The following is a 23,054-nucleotide window of genomic DNA, read 5'->3' on the forward strand; positions in this document are numbered from 1 at the left end:
GGCTGTTCTTTGCTGCCTGCAACCTCAATTCATCCATCTTGTTGGCAAGAGATCTCACATTGGCAAGAAATATGCTGGGGAGTGGTGGTTTAGATGGACTCCTCTGTAATCTTACCAGGACGCCAGCCCGACAACCCCGCCTTTGCCTCCTGTCTCTACGCCGCCTTCGCCTCCTCCCTGGAGGCATAGTAATCCATGGAGAGCCCGGCGGCCTGGCTACTCCCACCGGAACGTTATCTGGGCGAAAATAATCAGCTCTTACAGCTCGTTCACACTGTAACCCGACCTTCAGAAGTTCCTGCCTGCTGTAAATCTTTCTTGCCCGGTCAGACATACTCGGACCAAGCAAAAATAATAAAAATAATAAAAACAAAACAAAACGCTAAGGGAGAGCACTAAGCCGCAGCGTCTATGCGCGCCGCCATCTTGAGTCCCACAGGGCGCAATCCTTTCCCCAATGCTTTTCAATATCTTTATGCGCCCCCTTGCCCAGATTGTCTGGAGTTTTGGGCTGCGTTGTCATCAATATGCTGATGACACCCAGCTTTATCTGTTGATGGACGGCCGCCCTGACTTGGCTCCGGACACACTGACCAGATGCTTGGAAGCTGTGGCTGGATGGCTGTGTGGGACCTGGTTGAAGTTAAACCCTTTGAAGACAGAGGTCCTCTGGCTGGGTTGGGACGACATGGGATGGGGGGGGGCAACTCCCATCTCTTGTGGGAGCTCAGCTTGTGCCAGTGCCTTCTGTCAAGAGTTTGGGTGTAACCTTCGATGCCTCCCTCTTCATGGAGGTACAGGTTGCAGCTACTGCAAAGGTGGCATTTTTCCATCTCCACCGCATCAAGTAGTTGGTCCCATACCTTTCCCGCCCTGACCTGGCCACAATGATCCATGCAACGGTCACCTCCAGGCTTGACTATTGTAACTCGCTCTATGTGGGGCTGCCCTTGAAGTTGTCTCAGAAACTCCAGCAGGTGCAGAATGCTCCTTACGGGATCCTCGCCGCGGGACCACATTGCTTTTCCAGCTGCACTGGCTCCCTGTGGAGTACAGGGTCATGTTTAAGGTGCTGGTTTTGACCTTTAAAGCCCTATGCAGCCTAGAGCCCTCATACCTACAGGACCGCCTCTCCCGGTATGCCCCACGGAGGACCTTAAAGTCCATAAATAGCAACACCCTAGTGGTCCCGGGCCCTAAGGAAGTTAGATTAGCCTCAGCCAGCGCCTTTTCAACACTGGCTCTGGCCTGGTGGAATGCTCTGTCTCATGAGACCAGGGCCCTGCGGGATCTGATTTCATAGAATCATAGAATCATAGAGTTGGAAGAGACCACAAGGGCCATCGAGTCCAACCCCCTGCCAAGCAGGAAACACCATCAGAGCACTCCTGACATATGGTTGTCAAGCCTCTGCTTAAAGACCTCCAAAGAAGGAGACTCCACCACACTCCTTGGCAGCAAATTCCACTGTCAAACAGCTCTTACTGTCAGGAAGTTCTTCCTAATGTTTAGGTGGAATCTTCTTTCTTGTAGTTTGGAACCATTGCTCCGTGTCCGCTTCTCTGGAGCAGCAGAAAACAACCTTTCTCCCTCCTCTATGTGACATCCTTTTATATATTTGAACATGGCTATCATATCACCCCTTAACCTCCTCTTCTCCAGGCTAAACATGCCCAGCTCCCTTAGCCGTTCCTCATAAGGCATTGTTTCCAGGCCTTTGACCATTTTGGTTGCCCTCCTCTGGACACGTTTCAGTTTGTCAGTGTCCTTCTTGAACTGTGGTGCCCAGAACTGGACACAGTACTCCAGGTGAGGTCTGACCAAAGCAGAATACGGTGGCACTATTACTTCCCTTGATCTAGATGCTATACTCCTATTGATGCAGCCCAGAATTGCATTGGCTTTTTTAGCTGCCGCGTCACACTGTTGGCTCATGTCAAGTTTGTGGTCAACCAAGACTCCTAGATCCTTTTCACATGTACTGCTCTCAAGCCAGGTGTCACCCATCTTGTATTTGGGCCTCTCATTTTTTTTGCCCTAGTGCAATACTTTACATTTCTCCCTGTTCAAATTCATCTTGTTTGTTTTGGCCCAGTTCTCTAATCTGTCAAGGTCGTTTTGAAGTGTGATCCTGTCCTCTGGGGTGTTCGCCACCCCTCCCAGTTTGGTGTCATCTGCAAATTTGATCAGGATGCCCTTGAGTCCATCATCCAAGTCGTTGATAAAGATGTTGAATAAGACCGGGCCCAAGACAGAACCCTGTGGCACCCCACTAGTCACTCTTCTCCAGGATGAAGAGGAACCATTGATGAGCACCCTTTGGGTTCGGTCAGTCAGCCAGTTACAAATCCACTGAGTGGTAGCATAGTCAAGACCGCATTTTACCAGCTTCTTTACAAGAATATCATGGGGCACCTTGTCAAATGCCTTGCTGAAATCAAGGTAGGCTACATCCACTGCGTTCCCTTCATCTACCAGGCTTGTAATTCTGTCAAAAAACGAGATCAGGTTAGTCTGACATGACTTATTTTTCAGAAATCCATGCTGACTATTGGTGATCACAGCATTCCTTTCTAGGTCCTCACAGACTGTTTGCTTAATGATCTGCTCCAGAATCTTCCCTGGTATTGATGTCAGACTGACTGGGCGGTAATTATTTGGGTCCTCTCTTTTCCCCTTTTTCTTTCCGCAGGGCCTGTAAGACAGAGCTGTTCCGCCTGGCCTTTGGCTTGGAATCAGCCTGATCCCCTCCCCCCCTTTCCTTTTCCTTCTGTGATGGAACCCCTATTTGGGGACTTCCCTGGCTTTTTTCTGGCCCACGTAGGACCAGTCTGGATAGTTGGCCTTGGTGAAGATTTGACGTTTTCTCCCCTCAAACAGGTTTTGATCTGGGCTTCCACTGAAATGAGGCTGCATTTTAAGTTGTACTTTAATCCTGTTTTTAAGTTGTATTTTAATCAATTGTTTTTATACCTGATGTTAGCCGCCCTGAGCCCGGTATAAATAAATTATTGTTGTTGTTGTTGTTGTTATACTGAAACTAGAATACAAAGATGCATTATATAAAGGAAAGTCACTTTGGAAACATGAGTATAATGCATAAAATGTGTAAAATTACATAGAAAGATGTATATTAGGAGGAAGTTGAAGTTAAATGCTGCTGAGTTTTTCATGGTGACTTTTTTAAAGGTTTCACAAACTGGTGTGGAAATGTATAGAACTCAGAAGTAGAAAAATGAGAAACTGAAAGAAACAAAAAAATGACAGATTTCCCCACTCCTTTTCAAAATTTGGAATAAATCCAGATTAAACAAACAGGGTGGGATCCAATACAAGGACTGGTTTAGAGTTATTAATTTCAATGGGTCTACCCTGAGTAGGATTTAGTTGCATACAACCCACAGTTGGTTATAGTGGAATACAAAAGCTTTGTGCTTACCATCTTGCTTCTCAGTGTGCTGCTACTGGAGGCAGAAGTGGGTCTAGTAGGAACTGGAGGCCCCTTTACTTAAGTCTCCAGGAAACCCACTACCCACCTTTAGACAAAGGAGAAGGAGAAGAGACAAACCCAGAGAGAAAGTCTCCTTGGCACCAGAGGTTTTGGGCAAAATTAATGTGAGCACAAATGTTTGCCAGGAAGAAAACATTGACTTCTGATTCAAATGGTGCTTCTTTTGCACTGAAGATTAGTGGAGAACCCAGAAGGGTCTTATCAGCCTTTTAAAGCAGGCGTAGGCAACCTAAGGCCTGGGGGCCAGATGTAGCCCAATCACCTTCTAAATCTGGCCCATGGACGGTCCGGGAATCAGTGTGTTTTTCCATGGGTAGAATGTGTCCTTTTATTTAAAATGCATCTCTGGGTTATTTGTGGGGCATAGGAATTCGTTCATTCCCCTCCCCCCAAATATAGTCTGGCCCATCACATGGTCTGAGGGACGGTGGACCAGCCCACGGCTGAAAAGAGTTGCTGGCCCCTGTTTTAAAGCTTTGAAGATGTTGTTTAATAGGAACACACTGAAAACAGAATGGGAACATCTCGTAAAACACAAGTAGAGCAGCGAAAATTGTGTGAGGCTTGGCACCAAAAGATTCGTAGTGGAAAAGACTTTTGTTGGAAAATCCCTGTCCATTGATGAAAAGGGCCTGAAGAGAGCACCATTTATCCCAAGAAGAGTCAGAACCTGCCTGACAGATTGGCATGTAGTACAATACCACCCCATCTTTTCAGAAGACATAACTGAGTCCAGTTTAACTCTCCCACTTCAGGGCAATCCTTCAAAAGCATCCTACTTCCTTCACTCCCTGTCCCCCTCTGACTTTTGCTACTGGAAGTAACTGACCATTGGGTTGTGACTGGATAATGGGAGAGTGTTAACTCTTTTATAGCCACAATCACATTAAAATACGTTCTATGTCCTTACCAATTGGGTCTTAGATGGATGCTCATTGAGTAGCTCAACAAGCTACTTTCATGCCTCTAGCATAGACATGTCACGTACACCTGAGAGATGGTGTCTGCTTAATACAGGGGTTGTGGGAGTGCATTTATCAGCCTGGATGACCACATCCCAAGCTTCAAATGCCAGAGATGGATAGGGCTAGAGGCAAATGTGGGAAGAGCAACAGAGGTGAGTCTTACAGGAGGCTACATTCCAGCCACGAAGAAGTCAGATGTTTCTGTACCGACCTCTCCAACAGGCAAATGGGAAATTTCGCCAGAGCTCAAGGAAAACATTCCAGTCAAATCCAAGCACTCAAGGAAAGAACAGAGCAGCGGCCATGAAGGGCATGACCTGGAGAAAGGCTTGCCTGAGGGCCGAGAGAAAGGACTGGAGGGCCACTTTGGGCCTGTGAGCCTGGGGCTCCCTTCCCTTAGCTCAGTAGTTCTTGAACTGTTTTTCTGGCCACACTTTCAGAATAAAAATTTGCTCGTGCCACACCAATTTTTTAATTGAGAAGAAATGTATGGGGAAACAAAAAGAAGCAACTCCTAGCAGTGCTTGATTTATAGCACAGAATGTACCTACTTTATAATATTATCATGGGGCATCTGGAAAGTATAAAACAATGCAGCTACAAAAGAACATGGATCATTCCCAAAATAATTATATATGAGCCTCGTACCTTAAGTATGTGTTCAAACTCAATGAGATTTGTGAGCTTGCTGTTGCCGGATAATCTCATTTATATTGGGTCTATTTTGAGGCAAATGAACACTCATCTCCTCATCAACACAAAGAAGCCTTACTGTTTTCTGATTTTTCATATTTGTCAGAGTTGAAAATCCCTGTTCACAACATTATGTCATGGAGAACTGTAGAAGAATAGCCAATGCTTTTGAAGAGAGGAATGGATACTGCTTCTGGTTGTATATCCAAAACATTTTTGTGATACTATGCTATACTACACTGAAATGTTTAAATGCTATATTGATTTTCCTTGAATCTTCCTGTCACGACTGCCCTGGCTTAATACACAAAGATATCCCTAATTGTAGAAGGAGTTTAAACTCGCAAGCAGTCTGTTTATGGCACAACTTGTGCATAATTATTTGCTAATGGTTCCCAGGCTTAAATATTCCTATTCCATTTGTGTTGGTGATATTTGTGGTCACAATGATATCAGGTGATTAACAGGAGAGTTGTGTCCTCACTTTCAAAGTTGCCCACAGTGGAGGTGGGCAGATAACCTTCTGGCTTTTAATTTAAAACTTGTGCAATTGGCTACAGCAAGATTAGTTGCTGGGGCAGTGGTCTGCAGTGCATGTTTATGGTCCCACCTCAGCTTGCAAAATGGCCTGGCCCTGAGACCTCTCCCCACTCCACGCAGTGAAAAGAAAGACATTAGTTTGTTGGCTGCTGAAAGGAAGAAGTCAGAGACTGAGAGCTGTGCAATCACCCAGTTTATTCATGTCCTGATATAAACATGACAAGAAGACAGGCTGGGTTTTTAAGGTACATCACATGGTTTTGAGGGGTCATTAATTTTATGAGACTTGTATGTACACGTTTCTTTATCAAGATACGAAGTGCATCCTTCTAAGTGAGCAATGGCACCATATCTAAAAAACAAAAACATGTTTAAACATAAGTTCCGTCTTTACTTCCCACCGTCTTTTGAGCTCTCATTTTTCCTAGGAGCCAAGATTTAGTAAAAATTCTCTTATGTTTAAGGTTGTTATAAAATTACACCCCACCCAATACAGAATATAAACATTTTTGTTCAATGTTAATTTAATGAATCTGGGGTTAATTTAAACTTTTATTATTTTATTATTTTATTATTGTTTTTAAATGGGATGCTTCCCTGAGTGTTGTGATAACAGGGGAAGAGCGGCAATATATTTTCTTAAACAAAATAAATGATATGTTATAGTTAAATTCACCAGCACTCCTAAACTCATTATTATGCTTTAATGCTGGCATGTGATGCAATCCCCCCCCCCCATTTTGTAGTACAATGACCTTGAGGTTTGATTGTGCGCTAATTGAAGTTCTGTAGAAACATCACCAATAAAGATGAAGCAGAAAAATAAACCTTGCTAAGTGCCTCTCTAAATCGACCCCTTTTGATAGATGGTGACTTAAAAGAAGCTGACTTAAATACAGCTTAACTTTTGAATGTTTATTGCAAGTTAATATCCCAGTATGGAATGCAGCTCTGTCTTTGAAAACACAAAAGGCTGCCTGCCTGTGGAGTCACACCATTATCCCATCTCAACCCTGCTTGCTCCAGCAATTAGCCCTCTTAACCCTAAGAGGAAAACCTTACACTGGTAACAACGGAAGCCTTATTCCCAAGGCTGATTGCTGCATGGCGGAGGGGGTGGTGTGTTAGGAAGGTCACAACTGAAAGGGTTGTGTGGTACCCTCCTCCCAAATCTCTGCCACAGGGCAATTGGGGTTGGGTGGGATTTTTTTGGAAACCCACTTGCTGAGTGATCAATAATTTGGAAGCTCATGCCTACCTGGAACAGCAGCTCATGGTGCCATTATTACACTCGCAACTCATGCACTCAGATGTATTCCATGCTGACCCAGATGGATGCTTGCTTGCATCATAAGAATCAGTACATTCACCTGGAACCATTTCCTCTGCATTAGTGTCAAGCCTCCAAGTGTCAGTGAAATTATAGGCATATCTGGGGAAACCGCCATTCGTCACAATGATCACTACAATCAAATTGTAGTTGCCAGATTGTTTGTTTTTTCTGATACAGCTCCTCTACGTTTGATAGTAACCTGATATACAGAGGTATAGCAGATAAACCACCTTTATTTCTCTAGCAGAGACTCCTCAAAAGTGATACAATTGATATAATCTTGTTGCCATAATTTGGATAAATCAGTAATGTCAGAGGGAGCTTCCAACTGTCACATTAAGGTGGGATTCAGTCACATGCCGGCAAGATCAGGTTGCACAATTAAAGTTGATTTGGACGTTTTCCACAACAAGCCTACCTCCTCAAAAGACTAGACTATCTGAGAGAAGGAAAGTGATGGGGAAATGTACTGGGTTGTGTGGGATAGTAACACTTGCTTTGATGCAACATCATCTAATCTCCCACAAACAAATAAGAATGAATGGTCATTAAACAGCCAGCATTGCCTAATCTCCCTGCAAACAAATAAGCTAGAACTGCTGCTCAGAGCTCTTTTCCTAGCATAGAAGGCTGGAAAGGACCGCTTACCTGATTCACCAGGAGTGGCAATTGCGGTCCAGTGTGGCCGGGGGGGTGGGGTGTCCCGTGCGGCCGCTGAGTGACATCAGCTCCTCTGTTGGTTGCGGTGGTGGTCAGAAGTCACCCATGAAATCCAAACATGAAGTGGCCTATCACTGCCCGGCAAGGGGGAGGGTAAAAGCTGGCTGCACTTTTCCCTAGCAGTGCAGTCCCCACCTTCCCTCCCTTGGCTTCCCACTCCACTTGACTGGAGCTTAATTTCAGCTTTGCCTTGCTGGAAGATGACCTTGTTTTGCTTGCCTCACCTGGCTGAAATGCCAGGCTACCCTTGCTGGAACCTGAATTCATAATTAGCCCACCTTGCTCAGCTGAAACCCCAACTGGGTGAGATCCGCATTAAAAGCAGATACTTCAAGTGGTCAAGGTACACATAGAGCCACACCCTGCATTTAAAGCTAATGACACCCCAGCCATGGGAACTGTAAATCCTAGCAAGCTTAACAAACTACAGTTCCCATTATTCCTTGGGGGAAGCTAAGTCCCTGAATATGTTTTATACATTTGGTGTGGACCCACCTGTACCAGGACCACCTGGTTCCTTATGGAACAACCCTTCTGCCCAAACTAACAGAGTGTTTGAAAATATTACCATCTTTATTGTCCGTGGTAAAGGAATTATGGATGCAATGTTCATGGCACAAGTCCAGAAAGATGAACAAAATAGACAGGTGGAAGATCACTTTCTGAAACAGAAGCAAAGGGTTTTTTAAAAAAATCGAGAGAAGTGTCTACATAAAATTCTGGATCTATTAGGAAAACCTCATGATCGCTTACATGCCCAAGTTGTTGTTTTTTAAAATGAAAACATAAGGAAGGGCCAATCATTAAATGAGCAATGTCAGAAATAACTTCAGTTTATATACCTGCTTTTGTAATCAGGGAAAGTACAGCAGCAAAGGCAACACTATTCCTTCCCTCCAGATCAGATAAACACCGAAGCTCTCTTAAGAACATCTGAGCGTCAGAAGAGCCTGCTAGGTCAGGCTAATGGCCCACCTGGTCCAGCATCCTGGCTGTGCCCATGATTATTGGCGAGATTTAGTAAGAAGTAATAATCAGACAGAAAACAGAATAGGCAGAAGCAGGCATGTATTAGAAGGACTAAGCATCATAATGAAGGGACACAGGTGGCGCTGTGGGTTAAACCACAGAGCCTAGGACTTGCCGATCAGAAGGTTGGCGGTTCGAATCCTCGCGACGGGGTGAGCTCCCTTGGCTCGGTCCCTTCTCCTGCTAACCTAGCAGTTCAAAAGCACGTCAAAGTGCAAGTAGATAAATAGGTACTGCTCCGGCGGGAAGGTAAACGGCATTTCCGTGTGCTGCTCTGGTTTGCCAGAAGCGATTTAGTCATGCTGGCCACATGAACCGGAAGCTGTACGCCAGCTCCTTCGGCCAATAAAGCAAGATGAGCACCGCAACCCCAGAGTCTACCACAACTGGACCTAATGGTTAGGGGTCCCTTTACCTTTACCTAAGCATCATAATGGACTAAATGCAGATGGGGCCATCTGGCTGAGAACATGGGACACCACTGTTAAAACATCTGCACTGGCTGCCCATCCACTTAATTTACAACGCTCTGAACAACTCAGGTCCAGGGTAACTCAGGGACCCCTTCTGTCCCAGCTCAATCCCTGAGATCATCTGCAGGGTTGATAAGGCTCATTTGACAACAGCAAGAAACTGAGCATTTAGTGTCATAAGTCCAGTATTGGATTCAGCAGCTGCCTTCTGTTTCAGACTTCAGATGCTTCCTGAAAATTTTCTGTTCCATCAGTCTTATTAAAAACACACCTTTCCATAATAGTTTTCTTATTTTAATATTTTAATGTTTTTATTGTATGTTTTTGAACATAATTGTTATATACTGCTATTCATACAAAAGTATCAGAGCAGTTTACAAGTATATATTGTGTGTGTGTGTGTGTGTGTGTGTGTGTGTGTGTGTGTGTGTGTATAATGTCTCCAGTCTTTGATGTACTGCATCAAAATTCTGAATGCCTTTGCAGCTCCCCTGCCTTGAAATAAATCCACTTTAGGGTGGCCTTTGCACAGTTTTACCTAGTCCAGATTCAGCAAACCATTGGATAGTGCAAAAGCATTGTGCTGCTTACCATCTTGGTCTTTCCATATGCTGCTGGCCAAGTCTCCCTGCGGGGCCTGTTTCTGGTAGCAGTGGAGAGCAAGAGTGTGTCCCTCGCTTAAGCCTGCAGGGAATCCACTGCCTACATTTATACGAAGGAGAAGGTGGAGAGGCAAAGCTGAGGGAAAAGTCTCCCTTGACCTGGTGTTCGTGGTGTACTATTGTGCCCACATCATGTTTGTTTTGAAGAAAACATTTGCTTCTGTCTCAGCCGGGCCTTTTTTCTCTTTGCACGGAGAACACTAGAGTAGGTGGCAGAGTATTATCAGCTGAATCGTCTTCAGATCTGTTTCTTGGTAAGAACATGCAGAAACCAGAACAGGAACAGCTTGTAAAACATCATTGGCAAAGTGAAGCCTGCATGAAGTTTAGCGCCAGATCTTCACAACAACAGGCTGTGGAAAGAGAGGGCTGCCCACTGAGGAGAGGGGCCTGAAATGGGGTGTCATTTGAGGGGGAGATGGCTTGGGGACAATAATTTACCTGACAACGAGGGCTGTAGAGTTGGGATAGGGTGGGAATAAGCAGGGCATGGTGAAATGGATGTAAGCAACCATGCTTTTCAGGCAGACAGAATTGGCCCAACTTTGAGCACTGCAAATAGCAGTTCTTTTAGCTGGATTGGGTTGGGGCAGAGTCACAGAATTTGGGGTGAGAGGAAGATGAATAGTGAATTTATACCAGGTCAGGATTTGAAGCCAGGCAGTTTCAAAGCGGGAATTGTTGATGCTTTGTGGAACACCCTCCTAATGAGATCCACCTGGCATTTTTGTTGACACCTTTTCCGGGTGTGGTAAAGAATTATATCCCCCCCCCCGCCAGCTTTTGTTGGACATTAACAATGTTGTTTGATTGTGTACCATAGTTCCCCCCCATTCTTTCCCCTGCATTGTAATGGGAAAAATAGCACTCCTCAGTAGGACCCCCCCCCCCCAGCGCCTGGCATTTTTAGAGGCCACTCTTGGGTGAAAGTGGTTACCACTTTCTCTTGGGGGGGGGAAAGAAATTTGATTCAGTTCACATTTAACCCAAAATTTAACAGGTTTGCACTTTCCAAAACAGTAAGAGAACTGAAATACAGCCACCTTCAAAATCCACACTTACCTAAATTTAGCAAATTGGTGGCCATCATTACATCTTGTGGGAGCAGCTTCCAGCACTTTATGCATTGTGTGAAGAGCCTGCTGAATCCGGCCAATGGCCCTCCCCAGTCCAGCATCCTGTTCTCACAGCCGCCAACACAACGCCTACTGAGAAGCTACGGCTCATGAAAGTGGAGGGAGAACACAGCCATCCGAGTTCGTAGCCTTACCCTCCATGAACTTGTCCAATCCTCTTTTCAAGCCCTCCAAGTTGGTAGCCATCACTGCCTCTCATGTGAGATGTTTCCATAATTTAACTATGGGCAGCATGCGTCATTTTATCTTCCCTGAATCTTCAGTTTCATTAGATGACCACAAGTTCATCTCTGTGAGAGAGACGGGGAGAAAAACTTTTCTCTACCTGTTTTCTCCATACCAGACATGATTTCATACACCTCTATCATGCCTCTTCTTACCTTTTCTCACAGTGGCCAACAAGAGGCTGATGGGAATGTATAAATTATTGCTGGAATGGGAAACTAAAGATGAAGAGGTAAAATCATTAATGATCCACTGGGCAAAAGATGTGGGGTATAATATACAACTTGCAGATTGGGAAAGACTGTGGAAGGAGGACTTGAAATTTACAGCATGCTGTACGTTAAAAGAGAACTATATGAAAATGATGTATAGATGGTATTTGACCCGGTAAGACTAGCATAAATATATAAAAATAATAGTAGCATATGCTCGAAGTGTAAAGAGAAAGAAGGTACGTTCTACCACATGTGGTGGACACGCAAAAAGGCAAAGGCATTCTGTGAAATTATATATAATGAATTGAAAAAAATGTTTAAGATTACTTTTGTTTAAAAACTATTTATTTATTTAACCTTTTAAAGAGGTATAATAGGAGAAGAATTACCAAAGGATATGAAAAGACTGTTTATGTATATGATGGCAGCTGCGAGAATGCTTTACGCCCAGGGATGGAAGGAAGAGGAAACACCAACTAAGGAAGAGTGGATTATGAAGGCGATGGAATAGGCTGACATGGCAAAGATGACTGGAAGAAACAGACACCAAGAGGACAACATATTTAATACAGAATGGTAAAAATACATAGACTATATTAAAGAACATTGTAAACACTTAAAGACGTTAGCAGGATTTTTATAACACTTGTAATTTGCAAAAACCAAAAGACTAAAAAAAAGGATTAAATTAAAGTTAGATAAATGTAATCAAATGCGGTAAATATAAAAAAATGTACATTTTGAAAACCGCGCGGGGGGAGTTTGTTATTTTGTTTCAGTTGACGTTTGTAATGTTAAAAAATATGAAAAATAATTTTTAAGAAACCACAAGAGGCTGATGGGAGACCCACAAGCAGGACCTGAGCACAACAGCGCCCCCCTCCTGTGGTTTCCAACAATTGGCATTCAGAAACATAGTGCCTCTGACATCCGAGCCATCAGAGTGAGTAGCCCCCATAGCCCTCTCCTCCATGAACTGGTCCAGTTGGCCCAAAGCCACCCAAGCTGGTGACCACGACTGCCTTCTGGGGAGAAAGTTCCATAATTAATCTATGTGCTGTGAGAACAAATGCTTCCTTTTATGTGTCCTGAATCTTCCAACATTCAGCCTCATTGGATGTCCAACAGTTTTATTGTTATGAGTGAGCGAGAGAGAAGGTTTTCCCTCTCCACTTTCTCCATGCTCTGCATAAATGCACAGACCTCTCTGATGCTACCTCTGGCCTACCTGTTCTCTAAACTACCCACCCACCCACCTTTCCCTGCAGAGGAGTTTCTCTACCTGCTTAATTGTTTTGGCCGCCCTCTTCCAACTCTACAATATCCTTTGGGAGGTGAGGTGACCAGATCTGTGCACAGTACTCCAAATGCCATCGCATCATACATTTGCCTAACAGCTTCATGATATCAGCAGCTTTATTTCCAGTGCCTTCCCTAATGATCCCTAGCACGGGATTTGCCTGTTTAATAGAATTGCAGAGCACACTCTTTCCCACATAAGCCAACCAGATGCTTATGACAAGCCCACAAGGAGGACCTGAGCACCATAGCAGTGCATGTCCCCTCAGAGCCAGTGTGGTGTAGTGGTTAGAGTGTCAGACTAGGACCTTGGGCCCCTCTCTCTGCCCCTCAGTCCATCCTACCTCTTGGGGTTGTGGTGGGGACTAGATGAAGAAGGGGAGAACCATGCAAATGCAATAAAATAAAATAAATATCTGGATCTCTGCTAAATAGCAACCTTGTGTGCTTCTCAGTCGTAGCTCTTCTCATATAGGATGTCTTGGTATCTTTTTGAGGGCAAGGACTTGTTTTTATTTTATTTGCCCAGGCATTCCAGTATGTTTTTATAGTGTTTTCATTGCTTTTATAAATTTTACCAACTTTACTGCCACCCTGGAATTATGTATTGTTAAGTTTTATTTTACTCTGTTATTGTTTCAAAATTGTACCTTTTGTGCCCTTTATAAATTTATTAAATGAAAAAGCCTGTCAAGCTAGCAGAGACTTGTTACCTGCTGCATCTTAGTCTGACGTTTCCTCCAGCTGACCTTAGGCCAGCTGCTTGATAGGCATCTAGGAGTGTTTACTGCAGGAATTTGGAACCAGAGCCACAGGACAGACAGGTTGCCCCAGAAAACCTAGTGATGTGACATACTTTATCCCCTGTGGTCCCACAAATCACCTGTTACACATCTTGTGATCCATAAACAAAGGCATGTAATCTGAAAAGTTGATCTGTGTGATTTTGCGATAGATTTATTGGTTTGAAATGGTGGGTGTCTCCTTCTTTTTGGTTCTTTGAATGAGTATCTCTGACCACGTTTCCTCATGATATTGGGGTGGGGGGCATATATAGTCAGCAGCAGTATAGAAACAAGCCCTATGAGGAAAGGCTAAAGAGAAGACAGTGGCAGGGTATGTAATAGCCTTTCCCCAATATTATTTATTTATCCTTTCTTTATTTCATATCTTTATATACAGCTTAATACTAAAACAGTCTCTAAGTGGCTTACAAAAATAACAGATATTTTGTGTGTATGTTACATTGTGCATTGTCACTGTGTGGTTGCATATAATAGTGATGGGTGGTGAATGCATGAGTAATTGCATACATACCCTGCATGCCCTTGAGTTTGTGCATAGAACAAAGACACTCATAAATGTGGCACCCACCTCCCAGGGATTCTGAACCTGTAGATTAAATGTCTCCCACTTCTGGAAGGCAAGAAGCTCCAGGGAAGGACTGCATTCTGAGGCCTGTGGAGTCTTAATTCCCTCACCGGCCAAGATTTGGGAGACCTCAGTATCCCTTGGCAGAGGAACCAAACTGAAATAAAGTGAATTTGTCAGGTAGGGATTGTGGCTGTGTGCCCAACTCCACCAAATCCTGATTCAAGAACCAGCAGTGCCAGATTTAGGGTGGTGCGAGCGGTTCCCCTATACAGGGCACTGAGCCAAGGGGGCGCAAATTTGAGAAGATCCATTTTGGGGTGCCAAATTTTGGGCTCACTTGGCGCATATTACCAAAGATTACCAGAGTCTGACCCTGGAACCAGACCAATCTAGGGGGATCACCCCAGGCTGCCCAGAGTGATCCTAGGCTGCCAGGGGGTGGGGCGTCAGACAAGAAGGAGAGGTGAATGGGAAGAAGGTCAGGGTAGGAAGAAGGGTGGGAAGGAATGTCAGTTGGGAAAAAGGAAAGTGAAGCTGCAGGGCCTTGTCTGCTTTGCCAGTGCCTTTGCCCCAAGGAAAGCCCCTGCAAAGCAGAACCCACACGACTGAATCCTCAGCTTACTTCCCAAACTAATACATGGATCACAATTACACTTCAAATTTTGTTCCTCTCGCAAAACCTGAGATTCAGTTCTTGGCTCAAAAACCTACCTAAAATGCATTTTTAGATTTGTTAATCTTTGATAAAAGGTGTTTAAGGGCTGAGATACAACATTTAAACATGTATTTTGTGGTAAAACACACATTTAAATATTATTTAAGTATGGAATTTCTAAGAGATTTAGAAAACAGAATCCACAGTTAAATCTGGAAATAGAAAGATTGTAGGAATGGACACATGAAAAATTGACCCAGGCCAGCCCTTTGATAGACCCTCCACCTGACCAGGCTTCAGCCATTTCATTCAATAAAGATACACTCATCCTTTTGGCACTCATGGAAGAAAAGAGGCAGAGATGAAGACATTGACTCATTTATTCAGGTTCTCTAACATGAAGGGAATGGAATAGGTTTGTATAGCTTCAAAACACAGTTGTGATGGGTCCCCTTTCACTTTTATAGCTTCAAAATTCAGCTGCGAAGCATCATCATTTCCCTGTGGGTATGCTAATAAAAGAAGAAGCATTAAGTATGAAACAAGGTTTGTCTTGAATTGCAACAGCCTTTAAAGAAGCTCTAAAATGACACACCAGTTTAGCTATCGCTAACATCTTTCAGTGCAGTCTCTGCCTGCCTACTCATAGGTCCACATTCACATTCGCTTGACTTGTATTTTGATCGTATTGTGTACCAACTAATTATTCTGGGTCCTAGAGCTTTTCATGCTGTTCTGCAGCTGTGCCATAAGTTTCTTGAGAAAATCTGATCTTGCCAGAAAACCTGAAGAGAGATTTGGCCCACTTGATAATGACCGCTCCCCACATTAAATGGGGGGCGCCCTTTGCATGGTCGCGTGCAGCCCCTGGACCCTATGCAGCACCATTAGCGCAGGCTTGGCTTCGCCTCCCCCAGGTGGGATATCTGGAGTCTCCGCCTACCTCAGTCAATTGCCCAATCCCGCATGGGGAGGCGTTGCCAAGGTGATCAGGCCAGGTAGGGGGAGGGACCACTTGCCCACACAATAGAGGGAGGATAGTATCTGGGAATCTTCAGTAGGCTCCAGAGCTTCTCCCACCCTACCCACCCTCAGTTAAGACTTCTTTTGCAGGTTAACCTTTTCTCCATAGGTATGCGGGTGCTGCTACGTCAGGGTCGCTGTTGAAGGGCCGGAAAGGAATTTTCCTGCATTGGCAGATTTTGCCTTCCCTGTAGCAAAATGTCACAATTTTGGCGGTTTCAGGCCTTGGGCAGAATCCTTTAGTCTATCTTCCCTGAATGGGGGGGGCGTGCAGCAGTGACCCACACCCCCTTCCTCTTTGCGGCGGCAATACCAGGGTTCCCCGTTAAAGGGGTTGTTTGAGGGGAGGCTTTGACCATACGCCTAGAGGTTGTCATTGCTCTCCCCTGTGACGGCAGCGTAACGGGGGCGGGCTCTCTCTGCTTGAACATATGTTCTCCACAGCCAACCCATCCCCCCCCCCACTGGATAACCCTGATGTTCCCCAGATCCCCAGCGGGGAACTGGGAGGGATAAATGCCCAATGCCCGAGCCAAGGTCTACCCACATCTGAAATATAATAAAGTTGTGGCCAATTTTAATCCCATAACACGTTGTCTTGAGTCGTTATTCCACACGGGGGGGGGGCGCCCAGGGTTTGGGGGACTCTGCCTGTCCACACAAACTGATTTTGGAAGTTTCTGCAGATCTGCCGGCAGGGGCCGTCTCCTCCCACCTCCTCCCTTTCTTTCCATGCCCCCTCCCTGGCAATAGTTTTTCATTAGAGCTTCCCACCATTGAACTGCACCCCCCCCCCAGTGATTGCCTGTCTGGGACCTGGGATTTCCCCCTCATTTTCCAGATGACCCTGTTCTGCAATAAAACACTCACGTTGTGATTCTATCACATCTTTCTTCATAATTGCAAAACCTTCCCTCTTAAAAAATTGAAAGGCCATTCTAGAGAATGCAGAGGTGATAAGTTTGGAGCAAGAAGGCCAGAAGCCTAGAGTGCCTTTAGAAACCCTCTTAATAACATATTTGGAAGGGGGAGCAAAGAGTCCTGGAAACTTAGCTTATTCTCTTTACCTTTTAGCAACAGGTAACCCCCACACTGACCCCCCAGAGGGTGGAGCAAGGCAGATAATACTCAGAAAAATCTGACGATGCGCAACCCAAGTGTGCACAAAGACACCTGGTTTCCTGGAGAGGGTTCCAGGACAGAAGTAGAAAGTGCACCCATGGAGCCACCAAGCAAAGCAAGTCAGGATTTTTCAGGCAAATGTGGATTGGCACTAAGTGTATATACTGGGAGTAGCCAACAAGGCTACCATCACCCCTGACTATTAGCTATGCTGGTCAGGACTGGTGAAAGTAGGAGTTGAACGTGGAGTTCAGCAGCTTGCCTTCCCCTGGTGTGTGGGCAGAAGGTAGATCAAGGTCTACTGGCAGACTGATTCCCCATGTGATTTGCAGCAGTTCTTCAAATACAGCTGCTTCTGCCTCCCAGTTGCTTACCAACAGCAACAAAAAAGCCAAGGTCCTAAACATGTGGCTGAAATGGAGAAGGCTAACCAGAAGTGGACTTCTGTGTGGAAGGGATGTATGAGCTCTGCTCAGTTCTGGTCCTGAAAAGAAATCCCTCTGCTCACCCTGTCCTTTCCTTCCAACTGCATGTCCCTTGCCCCTGGTTCAGCTTGATAGATCATGGGAGTCAATTCGATAAGCGCATCGCTATACAGGATTGCAATCTTAATGTGGTGCCACAACACCAACGAGAGGGGCTACTCACGGTGTCCGGCTCAGTGGCGGGCAGTCCTTTAAGGCAAGCTCAGGAGGTCCTCAGCCAGCGCCTGCCTCCTTGCTGACAGCCACTCCAGGGAATGGCACTGCCTGTCAGTCTTCTTTGTCTCAGGGCTTCTCCACACTTACTTTCCCCTGCACTTCCTAGGCACAGCCCATGCTTTAAAGCAGGGGTTGGCAACCTAAGGCCCATGGGCCACAAGCAGCCCACGGGGGTCGTTTAACCGGCCCACAAACCGCCCTCTCGGCAAGTCCCTGCGCGCTGCACTAAATCGGTGCGTGGGGACTCGCTTCCGCGGCACCAGAAATCATGTCTGCGCAGATGCGGACGCCGGAAATCATGGGTGCGCTCATGCACACACGTGATCCAGCCCACGGAGGGATCTCTGCTGGAGTGAACCAGCCCAGGCAAGGTAAACCTTGCCGACCCCTGCTTTAAAGCTCTGTCTCCGAGTGCCCCTTTCTTTTGCTCCAGAGCTTCCCCCACAAAAACCCAAATCACCATTTGCTGTGCTTGAGCTTTAAAGTGTGGGTTTTTGCAGGGGAAGCTCCAAGGCAAGAAAATGGTGCTTTCAGCCATGGACCATGCCGGGAAAGAGCAGGGCAAAAGGTACATGTGGATAAGCCCTCAGTGCTTCCTTTGTGTAACTCAGCAGGGAAGAGTAGGGGAATAAAACGGCAATGAGTTGGCTCTACCATCAGCTCCAGTTCTGCCAGCCATTTGCTTTGGTGCCTCCTCCTGTTGGCCTCCCTGACGCCTGCCCTGCCAGCCTCCATGGGTCCCGCTATACAGAGGAGAGTCCTCTCTTTGAAGGTGCCCTCTGTTGAAAAAGCTGCATTGGTTTAAAGATTAAGAATTGTCAGAAGGGAGAGCGATTTGGTAGCTTCAAAATACTATTCCAGGCAGCCCTAAGAGCTTTGGATGAAAGAATGTTTTTAATTGTTTTTTACAATGTTTTCTTAAAGCTGCAATTGATTTTAGATCTTTTTAGAATGTTTTAATCTATTTTAAAATATTTGCATTGTTTCTCTATTAAATTCTACTTCTGTATGCTGCCAAGGGCTCCTGGGGGAGGAAGGGCAGGATGATGATGATTATTATTATTATAATGCCTTGTATTTCTAACTGTTTTAAAATTTGCACCTATAAATACAAAGTAGCACATGTAAATCTGTGTCCTCTTTTTTTTGGAGGGGGGGGGAGGTTGATGCACAACTGACCAAGCCTCTATTCACTGACAGAGGGAGATTCTCCCCCTGCCAATGTGGGCAATGCATGAATAGGCCCAGTGCCAATGTTTTACTTTTTCCTACCTATTGTCACAGCATTCTGCTCCGCTTCTGCTGCATGTGCATTTCATGCCGTTAGCTCCATTCCACTCAGACCCCATTCCGTGTTTTGTCCCATCCAAAGGAGAAGTGCATCCATCTGGAGGAATGACTGATCCTAGAGATGGCAGGGAGAACACGGTCAGTTTCATCGACATCAGTGCCCGCACTTCCAAAATGCAACAAAAAGCAGCTGTTCAAATCAGAAGATAACCTGGGGGAATTGGCACCACTTGGCACCACACTCTCATGGTTGCCCAGCCTGTAAGAGCACCCACAGCTTATTTCTCCAGTCTGGCTCTTCCCACTGTGGGAGACAGCCTGTTTCTGAGTCCCAGATGCTCCTGTTCTCCGCTTGTGGGCTTCCCCCTGGGGGAACAGACTAGTTTACCTCCCAAGATTGAGAAGAATAGCACCTGTACATCTTGCCTGAAAGTTCACATTATACAAATGCTAGAAATGCACTCTCCTCCCACTTTTAAAAAATAAAAATGGGGATCTGGAAATTATGAGGCATCTGGGAGAGAGGGCAGATGCCCATCACCACAACCAATGGTTTCAAAATACACCTCTGCAGCTGCCGTGGTTGATGAAACGACAGGTTGTGGTCTGGCTGGTGCCTTTGGGTGCATGTGTGTGCATTCACCAAGTTGTATATTAGGCCAGGGATGGACAAGCTGCAACCTTCCAGGTGTTTTTAGACTCCAATTTGCATTTTAGACTCCACCCACCAGCGTGATTAATGGCTGGGGATGGGGAGAGTCATGGTCCATAGATTCCCCACTCCTGTGGGAAAGAGAAGATACCCACCATTGCCCACTCAAATCTTTAATTTTTAGGGAACCTGAAGAGGGACTGGATACTGAAGGAGGACAACTCTGGCAATCCTGCAAAACACAGTTTGAGAAGGTATGCCCAGAAGGCAAACCAAAGGACCAAAATATGGATGGTAACTGATCAAGTGCATGGATCAGGAAATAAGAATAGTTCCTGGTACATCGTAAGGCTGTGCACACACTCCCCTCTATAGGGAAAACCTATTGCGGAAGAATTTTGTACACTGAGGAGATAGGTTTCTTGGTTTATACAAGTCTTCCTGCTTCATTATTGGCCCATCCTAAAAGGTTACACCCTTTAGGACTCTCAGGGGTTGCTTTATTGCCCTGATTTGCTAATGTGCTTCAGGGATCAGTGCTGGCAGGATGTGGGAGGACCTTTGGATGTCAGTCCAGCCAGCATGCAGCCTCTCAGGGATGTCAATCTTCCTGATAGGGTCTGGCCTTTGAGCTTTGACGTAGGCGCTGATCTGTTCCTGCTGTGTACTGGCCAGCTAAAATCTCTCTGTTATTATCCTCTGGTGCTCCTGATAACTGAAGGGGAAAGTATTTTATCTTGCTTATGCTATGTTATTCTGCTAAAAGTATGTGTCACTGTTTTTTATGCTGTGTTCGAGCCTGACACTATAAAGGCAGTGAACTCCTCTCCACTACTGTTGCTGTTGCCACTGAATCCAAAAGAATGCTTGAATTTCCAAAACACCCTTCACCTGATCCAGGACAATCTAGGAATCAACCCTCCCACCCACGAACCAGTCCTGAATCAATTTGGGTGGGGTGTTAATGTTTAGCTGTTGTTTTTAACAAGGTGGTGAAGCTGACCTCTGCAGTCTTCATTCTGGACATGCTGTCTCCTGACAGCTTTTCATTGCTCTGGAGGCCTGATTCAACCCAGGGCAATTTAGGGCTCTCTCAACCTGACTCAGCCCAAGCCTGGATCTCCATGAATTTGGCCATCTGGTGCCTTGTCCCAGCAAGTAGGGGTAGGTGGAAGTCTATGGAAATGCTTGCTTGAGTGTGCAGGCCCTGCTCTTTCTTCATGAAAATTGTTCAACATTGCTAGTGCAAATATTTCATAATAAGCACATTTTGTATGCAGTTTTGACTAATGTCCCCATTTTTGCAAGTGATTTCTCCCAATATATTGCATTTATTTTTATATTTTTGCTAATATGTTCATCCTTACACACACTTTTACCTAGCATATGCATTTCTGTAAACACTATTTGCTTGGAGAACTGCCTTGCAAAATTCATATAACTGCAGATTGCAAAGGAAGACTTTGTTTTGTTTCTCATGTCTTCTAGAAATTGATAATTTGATAGATTCACCTTCAAAAGCAAACTGAATGGAATTTCTCTCACATCCTAATCCTGAGTCAGGATCAATTTTTTTTTAAAAAAGCCAAGCATGAAATAATCAATTGCACAAATCAGTAGGCTGTTCAATAACTTTACCATCTTTAACTTCTGCTTTATTTATGGTTCGGACACAGGAGCCTTGGCACTTGCCCAGCCAGGTGATGCATAACATGATCAGGATGAGAGCAACTTTCTGAAAAAGAGGAATGGGAAGGGGGGCGAATTCAGCAAAACAGGCTTTCAGTTGCTTTGAGAGTTTACACTAAGCTTTGACTCCACTAGAACTTTGTGGTTATTTACATTTTAATAAATGAATGAAATATTTATTGCTAAAAGCTATAAGCTGTCACAATTGGTCACAATGAATAGAATACAAATAATTGATTTAAAACTAAACAACAACAACAGCAAAGCAAAAATTCAAAAATCACACCTGCATAAGTTAAGCACTCCACATCTCACACTCCCCCTTATGATACGTGTCTTGGTGCCTAGCGCTCAACTTACTTGCAGCCAAGGCAAATTTTGCAACCTGTGCAGTAATAAATATGTTATTGCCAGCCAGCAAAATAGAGATTTGCTCAAGGGGAAAGAGAGGAAAGGATGTAATGAAGGAATTTTTGTCTATAAAGGGCACAGTAACAAATGGGATGGAATGTCCTCCGTGTCTCCCGACTCACAGATGCAGAGTCTTTGGTGCACAGGGGCGTTATTGAATCTCCCCACTAGATATGCAGAGGGCATACACTGAAGACGCAAGGCTGTAAATGCTTTTCTAAGTGGTGCCAGCGTGAGATTAATGAAGTACGGCTCCAGCCCAAAATATGTTTTCTGTATTGGATACCAGGATGAGTATGCCATCTGGGAAAGTAAATGAAGGTCCCGCCATTTAGAGTCCAAATGGTTTTTCTCTTTGGTGAGTTGTTTGACTCTGTTAGAGGCAAGATTTGGTAGGGAGTCCACATTAATCCCATAATAATGGAGAATCTTACTGACTGAGTTTGCCCAAGAGCTTCAGGGTATAAAATGCAATTGCTCTCGGAAGCATTTTTAGGGAGCCTGGTATTACTCATGCTAGCCAGCTTCAGCCAGTATAGGGCTAGCACTATATGCACACTGGTTTGTAAGCAGATTAGCCCTGTTTCAGCTCTTAAAAGGGGGCAGGTGTACCTTTGGGGACAATCAACAGTGATTTCAGGAAAGAGTTCTGCACCACTTCTAAGGGGAGGACATTAATATATCCCCAAATCTCTGCACTGTACTGGCATAATCTTCTTTTGAAATACCTCAACTGTGGGGGCAACTAAACTCCCCCCTGAACTCTGGAAAACTGTAATAAAGAGTGAATAGAGTGAGAGGGTTTCAATTAGGTGTGGCTTCCAGGACAAATTTGAATTAAAACCCAAGCCCAGGTACTTATAATAGCACTGTTGTTCAATAGGTTTATTGTCCAAACTCCATCTGTGAGGTTTTCTCTTCTTCCCCAAAATCACCACTTTAGTTTTAGAATGGTTGACTGTTAACTGCTCTTTTGTGCAAAATACATTCAACTTCCTCATCTCCGTATCCCAATTAAGGTAGCAGAAACCAAAATCATCGGCATACAGAAGAACTGAGAGTTTGACATCCTGAATAGAATCAGGAAAATATTCTAGCCCACTTAGTTCTTGAACAATATCATTTATATAAAAATTGAAAAGAAAGTGTGCTAAGAGGCATCCCTAGCAACCCATTTGCTCCAAGTCTAACCCTAAGCGGAGTATGGGTATGCAGCTGTGGAATTAAAGAGAGCAGCCTTCTGTCAGTATTAGTGGAGGCTAACTTTTGCCAAAGACGTCCCCTCTCTATCGAAGGCAAAAATAAGATCCACAAAAGCGGCATACAACTCTTTCCT

At 44.8% G+C, this 23,054-nt stretch overlaps 1 protein-coding gene across 1 annotated transcript; it reads right to left on the reverse strand.

Moving 5' to 3' along the window:
* Positions 1–15,192: 15,192 nt before the first annotated feature.
* On the reverse strand, positions 15,193–21,718 carry LOC128420100 (small serum protein 3-like). Its single transcript, XM_053401529.1, has 4 exons — positions 21,594–21,718; positions 21,257–21,353; positions 18,949–19,081; positions 15,193–15,342 (listed from the first exon to the last, which is right to left on the reverse strand). The coding sequence occupies exons 1-4, from the start codon at positions 21,597–21,599 to the stop codon at positions 15,324–15,326; spliced, it is 255 nt and encodes an 84-aa protein (XP_053257504.1). The 5' UTR covers positions 21,600–21,718; the 3' UTR covers positions 15,193–15,323.
* Between the last annotated feature and the right edge of the window lie 1,336 nt (positions 21,719–23,054).

Source organism: Podarcis raffonei, chromosome 8 (genome assembly GCF_027172205.1).
Source record: "Podarcis raffonei isolate rPodRaf1 chromosome 8, rPodRaf1.pri, whole genome shotgun sequence".
In the NCBI taxonomy this organism is placed as follows: domain Eukaryota; kingdom Metazoa; phylum Chordata; class Lepidosauria; order Squamata; family Lacertidae; genus Podarcis; species Podarcis raffonei.